This window comes from Drosophila bipectinata, chromosome 2L (assembly GCF_030179905.1).
Source record: "Drosophila bipectinata strain 14024-0381.07 chromosome 2L, DbipHiC1v2, whole genome shotgun sequence".
NCBI lineage: Eukaryota > Metazoa > Arthropoda > Insecta > Diptera > Drosophilidae > Drosophila > Drosophila bipectinata.
The window spans coordinates 14,095,226-14,117,369 of NC_091736.1; the positions used below are offsets into that span (position 1 = coordinate 14,095,226).

At 39.9% G+C, this 22,144-nt stretch overlaps 4 protein-coding genes and 1 long non-coding RNA gene across 6 annotated transcripts; 3 read left to right on the forward strand and 2 right to left on the reverse strand.

Moving 5' to 3' along the window:
• Nucleotides 1-715: 715 nt before the first annotated feature.
• Nucleotides 716-4,336, reverse strand: LOC138925864 (uncharacterized). The gene is made up of 2 exons (XM_070277450.1): nucleotides 3,693-4,336; nucleotides 716-1,888 (listed from the first exon to the last, which is right to left on the reverse strand). Exons 1-2 carry the CDS (start codon nucleotides 4,231-4,233, stop codon nucleotides 1,047-1,049), a joined length of 1,383 nt encoding a protein of 460 aa, XP_070133551.1. The 5' UTR covers nucleotides 4,234-4,336; the 3' UTR covers nucleotides 716-1,046.
• Nucleotides 1,980-3,691, forward strand: LOC138925865 (uncharacterized). The gene is made up of 4 exons (XM_070277451.1): nucleotides 1,980-2,607; nucleotides 2,675-2,853; nucleotides 2,911-3,000; nucleotides 3,059-3,691. Exons 1-4 carry the CDS (start codon nucleotides 2,139-2,141, stop codon nucleotides 3,602-3,604), a joined length of 1,284 nt encoding a protein of 427 aa, XP_070133552.1. The 5' UTR covers nucleotides 1,980-2,138; the 3' UTR covers nucleotides 3,605-3,691.
• A 320-nt stretch (nucleotides 4,337-4,656) lies between the features above and the next one.
• LOC138925787 (mitochondrial pyruvate carrier 2-like) lies at nucleotides 4,657-5,424 on the forward strand. Of its 2 annotated transcripts, none has more exons than XM_070277199.1 (3): nucleotides 4,657-4,866; nucleotides 4,917-4,957; nucleotides 5,119-5,423. In XM_070277199.1, exons 1-3 carry the CDS (start codon nucleotides 4,761-4,763, stop codon nucleotides 5,149-5,151), a joined length of 180 nt encoding a protein of 59 aa, XP_070133300.1. In that variant the 5' UTR covers nucleotides 4,657-4,760; the 3' UTR covers nucleotides 5,152-5,423. The 2 variants fall into 2 exon arrangements, with proteins under 2 accessions (XP_070133300.1, XP_070133299.1); XM_070277198.1 differs by having other exon boundaries at nucleotides 4,669-4,866; nucleotides 5,015-5,424.
• An 85-nt stretch (nucleotides 5,425-5,509) lies between these two features.
• On the forward strand, nucleotides 5,510-6,247 carry LOC138925786 (uncharacterized). Its single transcript, XM_070277197.1, has 3 exons — nucleotides 5,510-5,739; nucleotides 5,790-5,830; nucleotides 5,895-6,247. Exons 1-3 carry the CDS (start codon nucleotides 5,634-5,636, stop codon nucleotides 6,168-6,170), a joined length of 423 nt encoding a protein of 140 aa, XP_070133298.1. The 5' UTR covers nucleotides 5,510-5,633; the 3' UTR covers nucleotides 6,171-6,247.
• A 56-nt stretch (nucleotides 6,248-6,303) lies between these two features.
• On the reverse strand, nucleotides 6,304-15,014 carry LOC108125486 (uncharacterized). Its single transcript, XR_001773307.3, has 2 exons — nucleotides 13,329-15,014; nucleotides 6,304-7,145 (listed from the first exon to the last, which is right to left on the reverse strand). It is a non-coding gene; the product is annotated as an uncharacterized lncRNA (long non-coding RNA).
• Nucleotides 15,015-22,144: the final 7,130 nt, after the last annotated feature.

Consider the following 22,144-nt stretch of genomic DNA (forward strand, 5'->3'; position numbering starts at 1 on the left):
TGCCACGCATGGTATCCGAAATCTGAAAATCGAAAATCCGAAACAACCGCCACAATCAGAACTTCAAACGGCCTGGCACTTCGTTTATTTACACAAAATTAGTTTATGCCCGAGAGTGGGGGAAGGAATACAACGTCTAAACGGGGAGATGGGGTGGAGTCGTGCTGAACAGAAACCATTCGCAGGCACTTAAAAAGCGCTAACCGTTTATTATTTTAATAATTCGGCTGTGCGCTTTGACGCACACTTTTAATATAAAATAGCCAACGGATCCATGACCATCCGCGTATCCGAGAGCATCTGTATCTGGGCAACTGCACCGAGTGAACCGAAGGCAGCAACTAAGCAAATTCAAAAAATCTGTGCCACTCTCAGTCCCGCGCCAAATGCACGGCAACGGATTTGTTTATCCATTTGGTGTCTGTGCGTGTATTTTTCGTATTTGTTCGTTATTAATTGCAATAAATGGTGCCGGCGTGGGTGTGATTGTACTTCTTCCCCTTGTTCATTTTTTTCGCAGCGTCTAACTCACGTGGCTTAAAAAAATACAATATTAAGATACACAGCCACTGACCTGGAGAAGGATAATGAATTTTTCTTGTATATAATATATTTCCTAGGAGGATAAGCTAAAATATAGTTATAAGTATACAATTTTAAGATCTTTCATTATAATTCCTTAAATCTCGAAAGTAAAAAAGACAATTTTTTTAGCCATGCAACAAACTTTTTTTCTGAGCTCCAGGATTTTGGGTTCAACCAACATTTATTACCCATTTCCTTTAACTGTTACTACTCATAATTTAAAGCTTATTAATCATATAATTTAATTTACAAATACTCTCATTTAAATAAAACTTTGAACTTAAAAGAACTGAAACTTTAAAACTTTTAAAAAATTTTTAAAGGCGCCTTAATCCCACACTGTTACCTCAGTGCTGTTAGACGCAACATTTATGATGTTAACATTGCGCGCAATAATTTGAATCATAAAAATATTGCAACTACTTCTTTCTTAATATCTGATTAAATGAAAGGTTTAATAATCAATTAAGTAACTGACAAGGTATCACATCCTCTATATCCTCACCATCCAAAGCTCTTATCTGACATTGGCAAAGGAATTGAACAATTTTTCGTTCAGCGTTAGACCTCTCCTCCGGGCTGAGACCATCCAGCAGCATTTGTGCCTTGGCCAGAATGCCTATTGCAGGTGGATTAGCTTGCTTTTGCTGCTCCCTTTGCTCTTGATGAATTTGAGCCTGCAACTCCCTTGATTGCTGCAACACCGTCTCCATATTGGTTATCACGGTGGTGAGAAGTTTTTCCGATGTTGCCTGTGACCCACTAGCTTCTTCAACAACGGAGGACGTTTCGTCGAGGGCAGTATTCGTCCGATCCAGAGTGTGAACAATCTCTTCGCTCATCGCCGGAGTGGTAGTGGTCACCTGCAGTTGCTGAGGAGGCTCCAAGTCCTGCGATTGCCCGGATTCAGAGAGGATAAAGTCATAGGGAGCGCCCTGCTCTGCATCCGAAAGAATCTCTATCTCCTCAGAATCATCATACGGCAGCTCCATGTCATCCTCCAATTCCTCGTTGTCTGTACTGTAGGGATAGTCCGCTCCCCAGATCTGTTCGCCTCCCGTGACCCCCTCCGCAGGTGGCTGCTTGGCAGGATTTTGTGTTTGAGAGCTGGACTTTGGCGGTCGACCTCGTCGCTTTATGTTTTCCAAAACTAGAGGCACTCCCTTGCGGAAGTGACGTCCCAAGAAGAGCAGCTCGTTGAAGTACCGCCAGGTAATTGGCTTATTCTGATGGATCTGCTGGTTTCGATATTCCCGGGCGAAGCGATCTCGCAGCTTTTTCCAGCGGTTGTAACAAAGTTCCTCTGTGGAATAAAGTTTAGAAAGATATTAAGATTAATATTATATTAATAATATTATTAAAATTATTATTCTGATAAGTAGGCCATGATAAATAAACCAAAAATCGAATCTTTCATTGAATTGTTGTAGTTCGTATTTTAATTTTTTCATTTAATTAGATATCCTTGGGTCTTCAACAGAAGTTAATCGGTTTATTATCATTTTGTGTTAATTTGTTTGTAAAAAAAAGATAGATATGAAAAAGAACTAATAATGACGGACCAAATATTTCAAGTTTTAAATAACGTAGCTGCTGGTTTCAACTTCAATGGGTCGACCCCATCGTTGAGCTTGCCACATAGATGTGGCGAATTGCGGAGTTGGCATAACGGACAGTTTGTGGAGCTAACTGGAAAGATGACTAAAAATGCAGTTACTCGCTTTGCTGAGCTCCGTGATAGCTTCGGCCGATCCTGCCAACTGGTGATTCTCGAGAGACACCCACACGTTGCTCATCGCTTTAGGGAATTGCCAAATAATGTGATCCTGACCATTATGGGACAGGTTATGCTGCGTCCGGCAAGATCACGCAATTCATCTATGGCAACTGGTGACATAGAGGTGGAGGTCCATGAAATAGGTAACATTGAATATCTGCCGGAGCACAAACATGCCGGAGACAAACGCTCCTATGAGAACATGGCTAGAAGCCGTGTAACCAATGTCGAGAAAAGAATGTGCAGTGAGTGGATTTATTAATGATCTTTCGCTTTCAAAACATTTTATAATATTTTTATACTGTTTTTCAGAGAATGATAATGTGCTAAAGTACTTTGAAAGTCGCGATTTAACTTGTGCGGACTTAAGACGCGATGATGTGGGCACCATAGTGACCCTTGTCGGATGGATGCCACTGATTAAGAGTAAAAAATTCTTCCAACTCAAGGATGGGCATGGCCAAACCCAGCTAACGACTGAAGACCAGGATGTAAGCGAACAAAAAATTGTTTAGTTCTTTGGGTAATATTTTTAAATAATTTGGCAGATCATAAAAATGTTTTCTTCAACACCGAGACATGGTGTCTTCCAGATTGAGGGTAAAGTGGTGAACCGCCCTACGTTTAATATTAACCTGGTAATTGGAACACTAATTTCTTGAGAATGGAAAGTTTATTTTAAACATCTTTTGCTAGAAATACGTCACTGGCGAAATTGAGGTCAGTTTGACAAGCGCCAAGGTGATAGATCCCGATCAACCCTACGAGGGACCGATAAAAACCAATATAAAGCGAAAGATCTTAGAGGATGGAGTGGAAGACGATGGCGAGTGTGCGACTTCCCACGATCCTTGTTCCAAAGCGCCAGACATCGTTCCTTTCTTCAATCGTACTCATCACTGCGGTGAACTAAGCTGCAATGAAATCAACCAAAACGTGGTGATTTGTGGATGGCTGGCTTCCCAGCGGATGAACAAGTTCTTCATTCTTGAAGACACCTTTGGAACGACCCAGGTGATTGTGATGCCCAAAACTCAGGGATTGGAGGACTATTTTCGGAACGATGTTCCCGTCAACACTCTTATGCGTGTAGAAGGCACTGTCATTCCACGTCCTGAATCAACCATAAATCCCAAGATGCTTACTGGAGACATTGAGGTCAAGGCCGATAGAGTAACGGTGCTCGAGGTGGACAAGAAAAATTTGCCAAAAGACTTGCAAATTGAGCATAATGAGGAATAATTTAAAAAAAATAGGATATAATTTTAAAAGAAAAGAAGCTCCTGTGACTAAAAATATCAAAAAAATAAAATGAACATTTAAGACTTGCCTGAAACATTGAGGTTCTCTGATATTTCCCTCCAGGCCAGGTTCTTGGCGGTCAGATTCTTAGAGACTCGGATCTTGTGGCGATCGTACAGAACGGGATGCATTTTCACCAGCTGGATAAGCTGTTCGTTGAGTAGATCATCCTGGCAGTCCTCCTCCTCTTCCTCTCGCCGACGTTTCTCCAATTCCGCCTCAGGTTTGGGACGCTTTTTTCGCTCTCGCGGCTCGAAACGCATCCCGTCCAGGCTCTCGTTGCGCGCCACTCCCTGTTTGTAGTGGTCCTTAAGGAACAGCAACCGCGGAAACATGTCCCAGTAGGTGGGTTCGTCCGGCCGCTCCTGGAAGCGGCGGAATTCTTTGCCGAACCGATCGCGGATGCTTTTCCAGCGCGTGATGCAGGCACGTTCGGAGGCTCCCATTTTCTGGGAGATGGATTTCCAAGCGGAGTCCTTCAGAGCGGCGTTTTTTACACTTCTGGCACAGTCCTTGTCGTACAGGATCGGATGGTTTTCGATTAACTTGATCAGCTCACCGTCGTCCATGATGGAATATAGACAGCCATGGGATATGAGAGGAAATTTGTTTGTTTACGTGCGAATATTGGAATTTCGTTGTTTTGATTCCCACAAGTGGTGTCGCCGTAGCCATTTTATAGCTATTTCTAGCATCTCGTCTATCGATAGCTGTCAACAGGTGGTGGTGGATTTTCATATCGAGAATTTCCTTTTATGTAACAGAAAGTTTTTATGGAATTTTATTAAAATTTAACTAAAATATAAAAAATATTTGTCTTTCTTTCTATTTATTTCTGTTTGAGAACAAAAAGATACATATAAAAACAAATGCACCACCTCTAGTGTTGGAAAACGCAAGAATGTTTATCGATAAATAGCTGCCGCGCTATTTAAAATAGAAAATTGCATATTGTATGTACCATTATTTTGCATTTCTGAGTGTAACTTTTGGCTATTACTAACAAAACTTGTAACAAGTTGCCATTGATTACTATTTCTAAACTCTTTTTATTTTTGGACATCCTACAAAAAAATCATCCTGTTTATGTAGAAGGATGTCGAAGGGCCTGGGGCTTTTGTCAAAGCTGTACAATGCCATAGTCACTTCAGTTGATAAGTTTGTACCAAATGGATTAAAACCATTTTGGGAGTCACCAGCAGGTGGGTAAGTTAGGTTATTTAAACTTGTTTTTACCATTTTCTTTACTCAGGCCCAAAGACTGTCTTTTTTTGGGGGCCAACTTTTAAATGGGTAAGTTTCAAAGCGGAAACTAAGTTTTTATAAATAATAGATATAACAAGTTTCTAGCTATTGGTTGCAGCGGGAGTGGGCGATGTAATAAATCGCCCGCCGCAATTAATCTCTTTAAACCAATGTACAGTTTTGGCCGTAACTGGTTTGATTTATTCAAGGTTCTCTATGGTGATCATACCCAAAAACTATAATCTATTGGCGGTCAACTTGACAGTGGCTGGAATTCAGTCATATTTGATTTTCAAACATCTCAAGTGGCGCAGCGAAAATAAAGGAAATGTCGACTTTGAATATCCCAACCATTATCGCAATCCGGATGAATTCTGGTGACCTCAAGACCTCTGAAATTTTTACTTAGTTACCGACTTTAGAATTAGCTTTATCTATCTATATTTAAAGACCCATCTAAATTTTTCAAATTCTTACGTGTAAGTTAATAAATAAATATGAGCATAATACCTCACATGAAATATTTTCATTTTTTTTCTATTAAAAAATGTATATTGCTTTACGCAAGTGATGTCTAGAAGCACCGATCAAGCCTTTGTAATGTCACTATCAATATGCTAGGGATATTTGTGTCAGATTAGTTGGGTAAAAATTTAGGCCTTCTTCAAAATCTAAATTCGTGTTTGCCCTATATTTGGCCTATATCCTATATTGTTGTAAAAGGATGTCGAAGGGAACGGGTCCTTTGTCAAAGATATATAATGCCGCAATCGGTGCAGGCGATAAAATAATGCCCCAAGCAATGATGCCTTTTTGGCAATCGCCTGCAGGTTTGTAAGTCGGATAGTTGTTGGATTTTCTTACTTTTGACTTTACTTAGGTCCCAAGACGGTATTTTTCTGGGCGCCCCTCTTCAAATGGGTAAGTATTTGAAGACACATAATATATTAATATTAGCAAACAACAAAGTAAAATCCTTACCCAGGGACTAGTATTTGCGGGATTGGGCGATACTGTCAGTCGCCCACCGCAGTTAATCTCTGTAAACCAATGCGCCATTTTAGCCCTGACTGGAGTGCTGTGGTCAAGATACTCATTTGTCATCACACCCAAAAATTATAACCTATTGGCGGTCAATGTGGCAGTAGCTTGTATTCAATCCTTCTTAATTGCCAAACACCTGAAGTGGCGCAGCGAGAATGCAAAGAATACCGTCTATGAGTATTCTTACTATCCCCACAATCCGGATGACGACTGGTGATTTATAGATTTTGACTTTATCTATTCACCCAACTAACTAACCCAACTAAATCTGTCCACACTCGGCACCCTAATAATAAAAATTATTCAATTATTTTAAATAGTTTCATTTCAGAAAATAAAACAAAATGTAGTTTTGGTGTGCGGCTCTCAAGCTTTACAGTTTTTATTTCTTTTTCTCTTATGCATTTCTGAAATCATCATTATATAGTTTCCGCTTGAAACTAAGTATACTTTAGATAAAATAACGTGACCCCGTGTAGATGTTGTTTCGGGGTCTGCAGGCATTGGTCAAGTGAATTAAGACTATTTATGACTACTGCTAATTAAGGAGACTACGATTTTAAATATTTAAAAGTTCACAACAAGCTCTAGGTATGTGGCCAAGGTCCTGGACGCAGTGCCATGCGACCGGGATAGTGCGCACAAGCCCACTTGCGATTGGTGATTGGTCGTTCTGTCGCCGGTCGTCCTGCAGCCAATGCGCTGCCTGCAAAGGACTCGTCGTTGACGGAGGAACGGTGGCATCTTCGGGTCAGGAGTTGCGCAAACTATATAGCCGGCAGCCGAGAATGCATTTGGCAACACTTCTTTCGGCAGCCTTTCGGCCCACAAGCACACACAAACGTAAGTTGAAAGTTTTCTGCCCGGCCAACAGGCGTATACTTGATATATTACTTATACGACGTGTGAGCAAGGCGGAAAACTTTGTTTGCTGGATTGTGTGTGTGAGTGGGCTCCTTGCGGGGCTGCTTGTCACGTTGCCAAGAAATGCATTCCCAGCTGCAAAGCTTGCACGGACGCTTTGCCAAATTCCATTTCCCGGAGATTCTCCTTCCATCCTGGCCGGGCTTCGTTGCCGCTTTGCGCCGCCATTGGTTGGTCAGACCTTCGGCGGTTGCAACGGCAGTTCGGCTCGACTTTTCAGGCTCTCCTCCTCAATTGGCCAACGAGGCTTCCTTTAGGCCATTAGTAGCTGCAACGAAGGAATTTTTGAGAAGTACATATTAGTTTTCTGCCAAAATCGGATTGGTAATAAGGTTTTAGTGATATTTTGTTTCGGGGAAGGTCTTTCATTTAATTTTAAGAACTATTTTTCTAATTAAACCCTATGGTTAACAAAAATTTCTGAAGGAAAGATAGATACTTTTATACTATAATACTATAAGATACTATTATTTTGGTCATTAAATGTTTTCGATCTCTCGATCGTACCGTTCTTGACCAGATTTTCATGAATGAAAAAATATCTTTTATGGCTTCTTTTTTTAGCGCCAACTCCCACCCAAGACATTGTTGGCGCCTCCATCCATTATCTATTCTTATCTTGAATTTTTATAGACCTGGGCCACTGTGCCACAGTGGTGGAATGGGTAATGGGCCTCTGCCAAGATGGTAGCTTGCCAAAATCTTGCCTAGAAATTTTTTCTCACGCTCGCTTCCAAAAAAACAAACAAAATCTACAGCGAAAAAAATGATGTGAAAGAAAGAGAGCATCTGAGAGATGCGACGGGATGGCAATGAACTTTATTGCGTAATGCGGAATCTTGGCAAGAGGCTCGATGGGATTCTCAAAGGGGGATTCCCCCTAATGCCGGGAATTCCGAGAACGATGCTGTCATGTAATTAAAGCGCCACCTGCCGGCCGATGCGTAAACAAATGAAGTCGACATAATTTATGATCATGGAGTTTTGCCAATAAGTTTCCTCCAAGACACGAAGCAGACACGCCGTCTGCCCCGATCTTTTGGCAGTATGAACCGATATACATATATTTCAGATTTCAGCGCCCCCATTAGTTTCTCCTCGCCGGCTGAATGACTTCGGGAGAGTTCTTCCCATTGACTTAGGTCAGGAACTGTGCTATTGAGCAGCTGCCAATTGGCGGCCCACCACAAATATTATTCATTCCAGACGATTCAACATCTCTTCCTATCGTATTTCTCTAATTTCACACGCACGTGTTGGATTTATGTGCAAATGGCAAACGGAACTGGTCCAGAAGTCCAGATCCTAAAAAAGTATCTTAGATACTTGCAGGATGAGCAGCGACAACACTTGCTTTTAATTGCCTATGACACAGCTGCTTCCATTGGCTTGGTCAATTTATGACCCAAGTCCCGGCCAACATTGGCAAATTATGATAAATAATCCCCAATGAACATCCCCCATCCATTATTCATTCTTGGACATGGGTGAAAATACGAAAAATTGTCAAATGAGCGATGGCTTTGAAGTGGTCTTATGTAAGTCAGAAAAATAGGAAAAGTCTTTAGAAAAATATATGAATAAAATTCAGGGAAATCGCACCTATATTTCAACAATAATAATTCTTTAAAATTACCATCACATGAGCTCATGCAGGTGATCTCACAGAGTCAGCCTTCTCCCAACCTTAGTACACATTTCAGTCTTGATAATTTCTTTCAATCTAAATTCCAACCGACTAACCAAAAGAATGATCATTAAACTTAATATGCCTATATAATGTATATGCATTTTTTTCAGATTTTATGGCCAAGATAAATCTCTATTATAGAAAGCAGACTGTACGAATTAATAAAGAAAATTTCTTTATAGATTATAGGGACGTTCGGCGCATAAAAATGGGAAAGAGCGCAAAAGTCTTTGACGTTTTAAACAAATTTCGCTGTCCAATAATTCTGCCACTGTTTTTGGGACTTTCTGATCTTTCCCAAAAATTTTGTTGGTGTTTTCTCAATGATTTTTCCGAGGGAGCTAAATCGCTTTTATTTATTTGTTCTAGAGGCTGAAAGTCGGCATTTCGGTTGCCTGAAAGTTTTCCTTGTCTATGGTATCTTTTTTTTTCGGTGTGTTGTTTGAATTTTTGTCTGGTTTGGTGGTAGTAGCTGATATTGCCTCGATTTTGCCGTGTTGAATTTTTCATTTACCTTGCTATTTTCGGACACACTTGACGCGCGGCCCGCCAAAAGATCGAAGACGAAGGCGAAAGGCGCAAAAAGCGATAAAAACGTCAAGACCGAAAACTGAAAACCGAAAAGCCCGAGAAAATTGCGCAGAACTGTCGTCCGCCCTTTTGTATGTATGGATGTAGACCTCCCCTTTCCCAAGGGGAGGGCCTATGTACCAAACTGTATACCATATACTATATATGTATAAATAGTATTCAGGCGGTTTGTCTATGTGTTCTTGGATCTTTGAGATGCGCGATGACGCGCAATTGACGCGGGCAAAGACGCGTTGAAAGCGTCGCCGCAGAGTCTATTTTTGTGGACAACAACTAAGACTTTTACTTGCAAATATATATAAGGATTCTGACTCCGATTCGGCAACAGATACAGATACAAATGCATCTGCTTGTATATTTCATTTTAATCTATTTCAGTTGCCTCATCGAAAATATATGTATTTTCTGTGTGTGGTTCGGTTCGCTGTTCCATCTGCCTGTGTTTCTTGGTGTCTGTCTATAGGGCGACGGCACAAATTGTAATTAGTGTTAGTTTTTCTTAGTTTTAATTAGATTTTCTTAATTTGCACGTTCCTGGGCAGCTGTGTGTGTGCCTGTGTTCTATGGTAAACAAATGAACCTTGAGATGCAGTTACCCTGCATTACATTCATCGAGTGTGGCGCATGTACAGACTTAATTAGGTTAAACTGGGTTAGGGAACGACTAGCACCGGTTACATAAGTCATGATCATATAACTTTCGGTTCTTTCCATGAACTCACAATCTGTTTTGTGTCCACCTACATATACTTGTATTAATTCTCTCACAAAAAGAACGAAACACAAACAATTTTTATGCATATTTTCTGTATATTTTGAAAGAATTGCAAAAACATTTCTTTGAGGATTTATTTGCCAGAATTAAGTGCTTCAAATGCTTTGTTTGTTTTACGGCCGAATAGTCTCAGAAACAATTTTAAGTAATGGAATCTTCAATTTCATTAGTCGATCAAAAACTCAATCAAAACAGAAATGATAAACAAGAAAATATAGCAAAGATTTAAAATCCGTAACCGGGAAATTGGCAGGCAGAAAATATTAACTTGCTGCCAAAAACTGGCGCCTTTAGAGAGAAGATCGAGAGCTGAAAAAGCACTCAAAAAATAAATTGCTTGAATATTGGCCAATAAATTTTACAAGACGTTGACATTTGGCCAACATCAAACGGCCTTGCCAAAGGCCAATCAAACGTCATTATTTGGCTCATGGTATGGGTGATAAATACAATAATAATGATAATTGGACACCTGTTGGCAAATGCTGGCGAATGTCTGGCCAAGAATTCTTTGGCCAATTCAACAACAATCGGCCAACGGTGACGTAGCCACAAACTGGGCAACTCGTCAAAAATGTGCGTCAGCAATTAAAATCATAATGAGAGTGCCAAGTTAGGGGCGTGCCACCTGCCCCCGCCAAAAATTCGATGCCAATGCCTCAATCCACGCGCCAGACACGCGACCCCTGGCCACGCCTCGCATTCCACAGGATGCGTTGCCAACGATGGTGCCAAAAATCTTGGCAACACCCGGCCAAGAAGCCGTCAACTGCTGGCTGCGTTTGTTTATGTTTATGTTCGTGGGACTCTGCTTCCAGGCAGAGAGCCAGCAACTCTAAGAAAAAATCGGAAACGGAAGGAAGAAGGCTTAAAAAGATTTGGTAAAAGAGTTAGAAGTAATTGTATACTCTATAGAGGGTTGTCATAAATAAAATAATCTTTATATTTGGTCAAGAAAACATAATAACTTTTATGTTAATTATGTGCCATGCATTTAATAATTTCCAACCCTTTAGCCTAAGACAGTCCAAGACGCCTCCAAAAAAATAAGAGAATCAAAACTCAGACTCATACAAGAACAAAATAAATATTACTTGGAAGAAGGAAAATTTGTTAAGTGTTGGCCACTGCACCACAGACTTATAGGCGCTGCCAATTGCAGACTGCCACTGCGACTGCGACAATGCGGCGTATACGTAATGAAGGAGTTGCCTCAAGCAACCCTACCCAACCCACACTCACATAACGTATACGCAGTGGAGGACAAAGTTGCGGACCAAATGCATAACAAATAAATAACAAAGGCCTGTGACCATCATTATAAAAAAGTCAAAAGAAAGGCGACGGAGAGCCTTCTCCAACGAAAAAAAAGCATCTCCAACGACTGGCCGCACTAATAAGTTTTAAGAAAAATGAAAATGAAAAATCGTTTGTGCATTTTTATAAGTGCAAAAATATGCAAATAGAGTAAATCATTACTGGACTGGACCAAAGGCAGACAAAGTTCTTCTTTGGCGATTTTTATTTTTTCGCCATTTTTCAGAGGGAGTTGGTAGGAAGGAAGCGGTAGCCAAAATCATAATTTGGCGATTTATTTGTTTGTTTGTTTTATTTCGGGCCGTCTAGGCCATTGAGAGTTATGGTTGGTCCTCTGTCGGCAGAACTGGTAGTGACACAAAGCGGAAGGGGCCGGAATTAATGTTCAACTTAAATCGCCATCGATATGCATTTAAAGTTCTTTGACAAACACTTTCTTTGGCAATTCAATTAGTTTTAATTGCACGACTTGGCGGACGTTTAAAAATGTTTTAAACGCAGGCCTTGGGCTATCAATAAAATCAGTGCAGCACATAAATCTTTCAAGCCTTTCATTGCACAGCCCAATGCAAAATCGAAATCCGAATCGGAATCGGAATTCGAATCCCATTTCGGATCTCTGGCGGAAACAAAGATAAAGCGCAGTGACCAAAGCGACGGGAGGACCTTTTGTTGGACATATGGAGCCAGTCAAGAGGAAAGGACACAATGCCTTGGACTTGGCTTGGCTTAGTTGCCAATTTCCTGGTGAAATAATAAAAAAATGCAAAGGAAGAGACTTCCCTTGAAAAAGAGAATTATTTGCCAGGATGTCCGAAACATTGTTGGTGTCAACAAATTCCTTTTCAACGTCCATTTCCAGAAGCGAAAAAAAGCGAAAAAATTGGCAAAAAATAGTAACAAACGAGGCGAAGACAAAATTAATGTGAAAACATTAAGGAATGCCGCTGGATGTCCTGCTCTAAGTCCTTGGCAATTAAGTTTCGTGTTAATTTTTTGACTCACCTCACTTGGTTTTCTGGCCAATTAACTACTGAGAGAGAAGTGGAAATATTTTTAATTGTTTTAATGGATCGTAAATCTCGTTGTACAAGTTTTTGATTTCCCCGGGCCCGTCGTTGTTCTTCTCCAGTCCAGACCCTCATAAATTTTGGTATTTAAAATTTCGAAAATCCAACATAGAACTATGCAATTTTATGGCACCAATCGAGAACTACAAAGAGCAGGTCATAATGGTACTTATTGGCCCGAAATTTAATTGTGGAAAGTACAATGTTCTCTGGCATGTTTTTTTGTCCAACCATAAAAGAATAAATCTGTCTATGAGATTAATTTCTGATATATGATTTTCGTTTCATCTTGCGGGAAACGTTTAAAAAAAATGAAAACTCTGGACTGGGGGTGGCTAGGACTGGTGTGTCTGGGTAGGACATCCCATTCCTGATACGTGTTCATTGAACCATAAGCAGACACTGACAGGACTCGGGGAGAGCTCTTTGCGTGTGTGGGTGCTTCAAGCTCTTTAGCATTTTTAGACAGGCCTAAAAATACGGCTGGGAGACTGACTAGATGTTGGATGTTGGTACTTCGATCGGCACGCCCCCCATGGCGCATTCAACGTTGTCATTTCTGTGTTGCATTTAGGTTTATTTATGTGGCGCCAGGCTGTTCCCAATTGAAGCCTCCTTTGCGGATGCTACGAATTAGAGGTAAGGGACTTGACTCTTTTGTGGCGAGCGATTATCGCCATGTGGCAAGGATGATCTAGTGGGAGGAGTAGAGGGTTCCCTAAATCGGTAAATGTTGGTTAAAGGGTTTTTTGACCTTTTGAAACATTTCGTAAAAAGAATATTTGATTTTAATAGCTTTATGAATCATTTTGATTGGAATATTATTAAAAAAACAACAATCAAGATGAAATAAGATTAAAATCTACCTTTTAGAGTATTTATTCCAGAAATTTCTGTAAAACTTTCGTGAATATTATAATATTGTCTTGAAAAATGTCAAAAAATAAACCTTAAACACCTTAATTTCATACACAATTTCCCTAAAATCTAGTAGTATTTATTACTTACCATTTTTCGGCACTCTTCCTCGTTCGGATGCTCTCCACGTTTCTACGTTTTTCTGCTAATGGTTTAACATCTTCCACATTGACCTTGCCACAAATTACCAAGAGCCGGTTTATATTTTACTATATTATATATTGCTTCGGAGTGTTTATTAATAAAATGTACATATTTTCCGCTATAACCCTTTTGACTTTGAGTTATTTACGTATTATTTTGTACCATATCGCTATGGCTTATGTAATTATGGTAAAGTCATATATTAAAGGGCTATATAGTATCTGTTGGAGTTATTGTTCTTTGGATATTTTATGGTTATATCATAGTCGATTATTGTTTATTTTTTGTTGTGGAACTAAGTATAATTTTAAATAGTTTTATATTTATATATAATATTTATGGTGCTGTAGTTGTTAAGGCTCCGTTTGGTGGAATATTGCTTTCGAATATTTTTTTGTTTCATTTTTTTTGTTGTTTTTTTCTTCGAAATTGCAGTTTTGGAGTTGATGTTACTTCTCCGGTATTCCTAGTTGTATGAATGGCTTCTCCAGTTGAAATATTTTCGAAATATTTTCTGGAGTAACCCTCCGATGTGGCTGGAGATGCTTATCCTTTGAGCCTTCGCTGGCGTTTGCCTCGCTTGACGTGCTGATGGCCAGGACAAGTACGAGTCCTTTCATTAAGCCTGGCCAGATGAAACAATCAACTTGCCAAATCATGGCTGCTGTTGTTGTTTGGGACCGAGCCAGGGTTTACTTTTTTGACAGGATCTCTCTCCTTGTTTTTTTTTTTTGGCACCAAACGTTGGTCAGTTTCCACGCACTCACACACACACACACACGCGCGCGAATACACACACTTTTACACCGCAGAGCAACTGGTTGTTGTTGCTGTTGTTGTCAGCTGCGAAGCAATACTCTTTCTTTATTTAATTGTTTATTGTTTTTTTTTTACTTCTTATTTGCTGTATTTTCGAGACGGACGCGAGTATCAGTTTGGACAGCGTCAGGTGTTCACTACTGTCCGGGCTTCACTGTGGCACATCCATGCTGGATAAGTCGATTATGTGTGTGTGTGTTAGTGGTGTGGGTGTCTGTCAATGGGCCATCAGGTTGCGGCTGTTTGTTGTTGCCCTGATCTTGGCCCTGATGTGTTTGAGTTGGCTAATCAAATGCGGACCGTGGCCAAAAAGTGCGCTTCCCTCCACCTCCATCCACGCTAGCTCTTCTTCTTCCTTGTGCTTTTGGCCACATCCTGCGTCACCTTGTTGTTGGCTGGCTGGCCACTTTTCTTGGCTGGCTACGCGTCAAATTCAAGCACAAACTCAAACTCAACTCCGCTCAATTGGCAGCCGCAGCTTGGACGTGGACATGGACCCGGATAGCGATTGCCGGATCCGGGTCCAAGTCCGGTGTTGGCCGCCCTGCCAGCCTTTTGTTGGCTCGCCACACCAGACGCTACCAGTTTCTTGGCCAACTGACTGACGACTGGCCGTGCGGCCTGCCAAAAAGCGAGCCAGAGGCCCTCGAACGATTGGATTGCAACTTGCTGTTGCCGTTGTCGTTGTCGTCGCAGTCGACGTTGTTGCCGCTGCCGGTTCTGCTTTTTGTGTCGTCATCGGTGGCACCGCCTCTCGCCGCTCACCACCCTGTCGAATCTCCTTGCAGTCGCACTACACTCCCTCTCCCAAATGGGAGACGTCTCTTCTAGAACAGAGCAGTGGGAACCACAAGTCCACCTTGGCGGATGAGTGATATTTTAAAGAATAATATATAATTAAGGGTTTTCAGATAATATATTAGATTATAAAATAATATATTTTATAAATAATAATAAGTAATAAATAAATATTTTTAAATTATTTATTTTGTATTTTAACCTTGTAATTTCTCGTTTGGCCCCATAGTACTGTGGCATTTATAGCTCTCTCTTTTTTCCCCACTGCTCTTGCTTTTGCCTCCCACATACCCCTCTCGCAACTGGCGGTGCTCCAAGCGAGCGATCCCCCATTCCCTGGTACACTTGCTCGTTTCGCTTCGGGTTTTTCTTCGGAAAATTTCACAGTTATCTCTCGTGCCGCCTCTGCCGCCGGCTCTGCTGCTGCAGTTCTGCTCCTTTGCTCTGAGTTTTGAATATTTTCGAGTCTTTAATAGTTTTGAAACATTTTTGAACTTCCAGCATTTTGAAAATCAACCAGAAAAAAGGGTAGCATTATACAAAATGATTTATGAGAAGCACGTGTTTTTTTGGATGGATATAATATTAAGATACAATATTCTAATAGGTTTGTTTACCTTGGCTAGACTCAATCTGAATTGTATCTCTAAAAACATTCAAAATAAATGAAACCTATAAGCAATCTGCTGATATGACTAATACAATTCTTATTCCATTAAATTGTTTTTCCTCGCAAAAACGAAATGCAATTTGAAAAAGGTAATTCGCAGAGCAACAATCAATTTTCCAACCCCAATTATGAATGCATATGCAATGGGGCACCGAACAAGCAGATCCGCCCGAGAGATATACTCATATATATAAATACATGGCTGCCTTTCGACAAAAGCATAAACGCACTCATAAAATTAGAATTTAAATGAAGCACTAAAAAGTGCAAAAACTACAAAAACGCAAAAGGGAAAACTCATGAAAACTTGTGAAAACTGAAAGCAACTCAAAGTGCCGAAAGAAAATAAAGACCTGCTCTCTAAATGAATGCAAATGGTCAACAGGTTTTTAGCGTATGCAAGGACACATCTTCACAGGACATCGATGCCAATCAGAATAAGTGGACCTAGGGACCAAGGACTTAGTTAGCCCTTGTGCCACAGGATCCTCGCAGCCAGTGCGCTCTCATCCTGAGTGGATACTTTGTCTGAGTTATGAAACGAGCGGCGCCAGTGTAAAAATTTTATGCAAGCGAATACCAAAAATCTCGTTGTAAACTTGTAACCAGTGCTAATAAATTTCTAATAAATGCATGTAAAATAAAGGCCACAATGTTGTTTCTGGAAAAGCACTCAAAAAAAGGGGGAACTTTCCAAAAATATTTTGAAGATTTAATTGTAAGATAAATTTAAAAAAAAATGACACCTTTTTAGGAACATTAAATATTCTAATCTCGTCTTAGAAAATCCAATGAATATTTCCTTATAATCCACAAATTATTGAAATTTTTTCCCATGTATTTGTTGAACTCATCGTGTGTTAATTGAGCACCGATTACGCGACCATTAATAGGAGCTTCCCATCTGAAAGTCCGAAGGTCGGCGGTAGTCAGTTAACCACCGGCAGGAAAAACTGTGACAACAATGCCAGCCACACGTTGACCACAGCAGCACGTGCTGCCAGAGGCCAAAACAAGTAACCCCTCTCCATGCGCTGCCTTCTAGTCCCCTTTTGGTCAGCTTCTAACACCCAAAATACTCAAACCCTCATAAAACTGAGGGAACTGCTGTTGCTGTCGCCCTGTTTCCGCTACAAAACTAAACGTTTATTTATTGCCCAAACAGCGCCAAAGGACAACAACGGCAGCCTCGATCCTCAAACCATTGTCCTGGGAATCTCCTGCACACTTCAACTAGACAAAGGCCAGGCCAAAGATAAACATACGAGTGAACTTTGGGGTGGATTTTGGTTTGAAATTTACCCTTTAAAGAAAATCAGGAAAAGTAATTTTTAATTTTTACATAAAAAAATAACAAATACATAAAATAGTTTTGTTTTTAAATTGTTTAATTGAACGAAAAGTTACCTATCTTTATAGCAATACCCACATGGTATACAGGTCGTATGAGTAATATGAGTATAAGTGTAGACATCTTAATTTTGGTTTGAGAGCCATTTTTTTTATACTTATAGCTTTATAATAATTTTAATAATGAGTAATAATTGTATATTGAGTAATATTTATTTTAAAATTATTTTAAAAATCTATTTCATATAAATATTGTCCACCCCACAGTACATATACTGTGTCATTTTTTTGTGGAATCTCTACGGTTGCCAAAGAGTTCTTCTAACCGGGCAGTAAAAGCCCGAGGAATTTGAGGAAGGGGAGTAAGTCTAAGGGCAAAAAGCGAGAGGACGCCACACATCTTGATTTTTGCCAAACAAAACATTTCTCGAGCACTTGCTCAACGAGGCTGCGATGGCTATAACTGTATTTGGTTATGTTAGTCACGTGGCCTCCACTTTTGGTTTTTGCCAAATTGCTGGACACCGGGGGAAGAGTGGGCTTCTTTAAAAGAATTCGTGGGGAAAGGGATAAGATGCCTAGGCAAAAAAACCGCAGTATAGTTTTTACTTTTTCTCTTTCTATAAGTTTCTAAAATATACTTTAAATTAAGGAATCTTATAACTTTAATGATTTTAAAACCTATTTTCTCTTATCTATTTAATCCCAAACTTCATGCACTATTTTAGAATTAAATCCTTCAGAATATCCTACCTTGAAGCCTAATACGTTATTCCATTGTCCTTATCTTTAACTCCTTTTTTGTGTTAATCCCGAAAAACCCTTTAGTTTTTTCTTTATTTTGGGCTACGAACAGGAATTTCTAATCGTTTTTCCTGGAAATTACCTCTCATCCGTTTTTCGGTTTTTGCAAAAGGCGTTGAGTTGATAATTTCCTAAGCCCGCACAAAATGCCAAGTGAGACACAATGAAGAGTCACCCACATTATCGAAAAGTTTTCGGGTCATTAAGTTTGCCAACAGACATCCGAAAGTGGCAACGAAGAACATCCATAGCAGAGCTCCTGGCACTGGCCATGGGTGAGGTGAACGCCATATTAACCAAATAGAAAAACAATTGAAAACTTCAAGTGGCAATTAAAGTATGCTTTTCGCCTTATTTTAGTCGAAATTTGTTGGGATGGCAATTTAATGCACATATGCCGAGATTTATGTGTTTTGTACGATACGCTTGGCCAAAGGGGCAAAACAAAGCGACATTTCGCTTTTAGACAATATTTTTCTTTTCACAAAAAAAAGAGAAGCATTAGAAACAGTAGGGGAGACATTGCTGTCTCTTCGAGCCGGGGCCAATGCCATAAAGAAGGAATCATCCCATATCCCATACTATTATTCCCCTTCATGTGCTGGCATTTAAATGTACGAAATTGTTTTTGCCGCTAGCTGGCATCCTCTGACAGGATGCGAAAACGTTTGAATATTCCTTGCCCATTCCAAAATATTGTATCCTTTTTTTCTGGCGAGACACTGCACAAAAAAGAGTTGGAGAAATTTTTAAAATAATTATTCAAAATTTAATCCTAAACAAAAAGTTGTAGTTAGGAGCAAGACCTTTGTTTTGTATGTATTTCTTTTATATTTCTAAAATAACCTCTTACTTTTTTATTACATTTTTTTAAGTGCCTGTACCAGCTTATATTTATTTTATTTTGCCGTTGTCGGCGATTTTTTGCCTGGCCGCGTATTTGGCATCGCGATAGCGCCAGGAATTGTCTGCCCAGTACCAGAAAATGCAGTTCAAATATCGGCCAATGCGTCAGGGTTTGGGGGGATTGTCCTAAACGTACATAAGTATTTCTTGTATTACCCCCCTGGGTTGCTAATAGAACGGATTGAAAACCCTCAACTTTGGCGTACACATTGTGAATATTAATTTCATTTGTCGTGTTGACTTGGTCGGTCACTTGCTTAGTCTGCATTCAAAATGCGTTTTTATGCAGTGCAGAGTGTACCAGAGGCAGTGGAAAATCACACTGAAATACGCGAAAGCATTTGTCATTTGCATTCAACTGGGCATGCTTGGGCTCCTCTTTGATTTTCATCGGACTGTGATCTAAGTTGGGTACTTGATTCGTTTCTTCTGCGAAACCAGGGCAAATATTGCGGACTTGTCGTCGAGAAAGTTTAACCCGTTTGTCAATGTGAAGATTTGTGGCCTACCTGGCAAGGTTTGAATAAAAATTGATATATGAAGATCCTGGTTGCATAATTGGTTAAGTGGGGAATAGATATAAAAACACTCTAAAAATCACTTTCTCATTTAACCATAAACACCTTAAAGTACTCCAAAAAACAACCACATTTCATGTACATCTTAATAATGACAAAAGACTGCGCCAGTCAACATTTACGGAGCCGACATATTCCCAACAGGTGTAGACGCCACATCCACAGCCACATCCTCATTTAAATGCAATTCTATTTTCGGTCATGGGAACGATGACTCGTCTCGGAACTCTTCAGACCTGAGCCATAAATATATACCATATAGTGTAGTGTAGTCGGAAAAAGCCACTAAATGCATCTGCAGATCAACTTTAACCCGCAGAAACCCGAAACACTCAATGGTAATGGCCACCCGCAACATTGCGACACAAAACACTTGAACGAACAGCATCAGCACGGATTTCTTTCCTTTTTTTTCACCCACAAGACCCAAACCACTTTTTGTTTGAGTTATTTTACGAGTTTTATTGGCTTTTATTGGCAACGAGATTTGAATTTTTCAAAACGACACTTGCCAGTTGCCGTTTGCTGTCCTGTTGGTGTTTCTCCCGGTTTTGGCTTAATCGTTAGTCATTTTTTATGGCCAGTATTTCGCCTTCAGGGCCACAAACAGGTGGCGTTTGGATATGTGGACCCTGCATCCTGGACATAACTTAACCACTGATTGCATTTTTATGGCCAAAAGTTCTGTCTCTAAAAAACAAAAACAAATATTTTTGTGATAACCACAAACTGCTAATTAACTGTTGACTACAAAAACGTTTAATACTTGAGCCTTAAGTGTCCAACATACAAAAAACGAATGAAATTTTTCGGTAATTTCATTCAAAGTGTGCCGCATAATGGCAGACGACAGACAACTTGCTAATTTTCATGCGCCATTTAAGGGGCGAATCCTTTTTCCGGAGGAGTGAGCTCTGGAGTCCTGCCTGTCACGAATTCACTTGACAACTCTTTTTTTGCGGATCCTGGTTTTCTGTTTTTATTTTTTTGGCGCTGATGCGACAAGCCGAGCCTCCTTGGAAGCTACTTAAAATTCAGTGCTTGACATAAACATCCTTAAGCATCCTGCTAGTCAACAGTAGAAAATAGTGAAAAGTGCCAGCAATGCGGTTTAACGATATGTCAGAGATTAGGGAGCTTTACCAATGGAGCTGTGATCATTAATTGGGGGGATTAAGGGATACTGCAGTAATGGGGATAGTCTATTCACTCTGAGATATATATGTAAACTCCAGAGACCATACTTTTTCCACAAAATTTGCTCTTGTAATTTCATTGACTCCCCCAACTCCCGACAAAACAACAAAATGCAATAATAACCACAATAAAAATTTGTAAAAATGAGCACAATATGAGCTTGCTAGTTGTGATATGAATAAAAATAAAATAACCGCCAACGGCATAATGCGAAACAAAGCAAACAGTAATTTCCATCATATATAAAAACAAAAACCAAGGGCCAAGGACTAAGGACGAAGGCAGTGACTGTGTTTTGGGCCAAGTCAAAACGGATGTACAAATTGCAAGGCATAATTCAAATTGTTTGACTTTTTGACAATGACTGCGCCAGCACAGACTCCCACTCTGAAGGCTTTTTAGCAGAGTTCTTATCTTGGCATATGTGCCATGAACCAAAAACTGGCGCCATTCGCCTGCAATATTTCTGATATTCTGAGCTATATATCTAAGCTTACTGACTGCACTCTCGAGGCCTTTAAGAGCCCCTGTCCTTTACCCTCGAGGCGTGTGAGTCACATTAATTAGCAAAACTGCTAAACTGCCAGAAAGTGCTCTTAAAAAGCAATTAAATGTGATTACCATAAGTTGCCTCTCACACATCCATAAACATGAGTGTGGGTTTCAAAAAATCTGTAGCATACATTTCGGCTACCACAGAATTTGAAAGGCGCTTAAAAATTTCGCTGCAGTTCTTTTTGGCTGCCATTTGAGTTCGAATGAGTTTTTGGCGGTTTCTGGCCCGGCCTGGTCTGATGCCATTTGACTTAATTAGTTGGCCGACGCCAACAGGCGACGCCCTCGTCCTTTCTTTATTTTGTAGCCCAAAAACTATGAATTTATTTGACACTTGAATAAATGCGGTTTTTGCGGCAGCCAAAAACGACGAAAAATGACAGAAAATATATTTTTCAAAAGTGGATTTTTCGTTAGAAGCCAAAAATTGTTCTCCTCTTGCTTGGGTGTCGAGTCGACACACATGCCCATTTGATATATAACCCATGTCGTGGCTCTTGTTCCGCAGTTCGATTCACAGCTTCTCATCGCAATTTCCGTTTCCTGATTTCCTTACCCAGTCTTGGAAAAGGACTCGCTTGGCTCCTGGTAGACCCCGGAAAAGAGGAGGATTCCCGCTCTGTTGGGGGGCGTGTATGTGTACTTAGCGTTTTGTAAAACTCCGTTTCTTTGCTCTTTCTAATTTATGAATGCCTCTGCCACGGGGCGGTAATTGAGATGGGTGAGTGTGGCAGAGTGCATTTCACAAGGAACAAAGGACCCACGTTCAATGATGTCATTTCGGAATGAAGTTAAAATGGATTAGAAGGTGATTGACTTTAGGGAATAATGTATAATTTTATTTTAAAGATACAAAATTACATCTTGAGTAAATAATTCTTTTAAATTTTTTCCATTTTTCAAACAGCAACAAATATATCTATTATTTAATAGTGAGTCAATTTTAGTGACAAGCAAGTACTCAATACCTTTCTTTTTTTACAATCAAAGCTAATAACTATAAATTTTTTGCTCGTAATCATGATAGTTAACTATTTACTAGACTAGACGTATAAGAAAATGGCCATTTCATGGTGATAGTTTTT

Excerpts from the sequence above, each read along its gene's own strand:
- LOC138925864 (XM_070277450.1), bottom strand. The coding sequence starts at position 4,233 with ATGGACGACGGTGAGCTGATCAAGTTAATCGAAAACCATCCGATCCTG. Across the intron at positions 1,889-3,692 it reads AGAGAACCTCAATGTTTCAG|AGGAACTTTGTTACAACCGC; the intron begins GCAAGTCTTAAA and ends TTTATTCCACAG.
- LOC138925787 (XM_070277198.1), top strand. The coding sequence starts at position 4,761 with ATGTCGAAGGGCCTGGGGCTTTTGTCAAAGCTGTACAATGCCATAGTC. Across the intron at positions 4,867-4,916 it reads ATTTTGGGAGTCACCAGCAG|GCCCAAAGACTGTCTTTTTT; the intron begins GTGGGTAAGTTA and ends TTCTTTACTCAG. Across the intron at positions 4,958-5,014 it reads GGGGGCCAACTTTTAAATGG|CTATTGGTTGCAGCGGGAGT; the intron begins GTAAGTTTCAAA and ends ACAAGTTTCTAG.
- LOC138925786 (XM_070277197.1), top strand. The coding sequence starts at position 5,634 with ATGTCGAAGGGAACGGGTCCTTTGTCAAAGATATATAATGCCGCAATC. Across the intron at positions 5,740-5,789 it reads TTTTTGGCAATCGCCTGCAG|GTCCCAAGACGGTATTTTTC; the intron begins GTTTGTAAGTCG and ends GACTTTACTTAG. Across the intron at positions 5,831-5,894 it reads GGGCGCCCCTCTTCAAATGG|GGACTAGTATTTGCGGGATT; the intron begins GTAAGTATTTGA and ends ATCCTTACCCAG.
- LOC138925865 (XM_070277451.1), top strand. The coding sequence starts at position 2,139 with ATGACGGACCAAATATTTCAAGTTTTAAATAACGTAGCTGCTGGTTTC. Across the intron at positions 2,854-2,910 it reads TAACGACTGAAGACCAGGAT|ATCATAAAAATGTTTTCTTC; the intron begins GTAAGCGAACAA and ends ATAATTTGGCAG. Across the intron at positions 3,001-3,058 it reads CTACGTTTAATATTAACCTG|AAATACGTCACTGGCGAAAT; the intron begins GTAATTGGAACA and ends ATCTTTTGCTAG.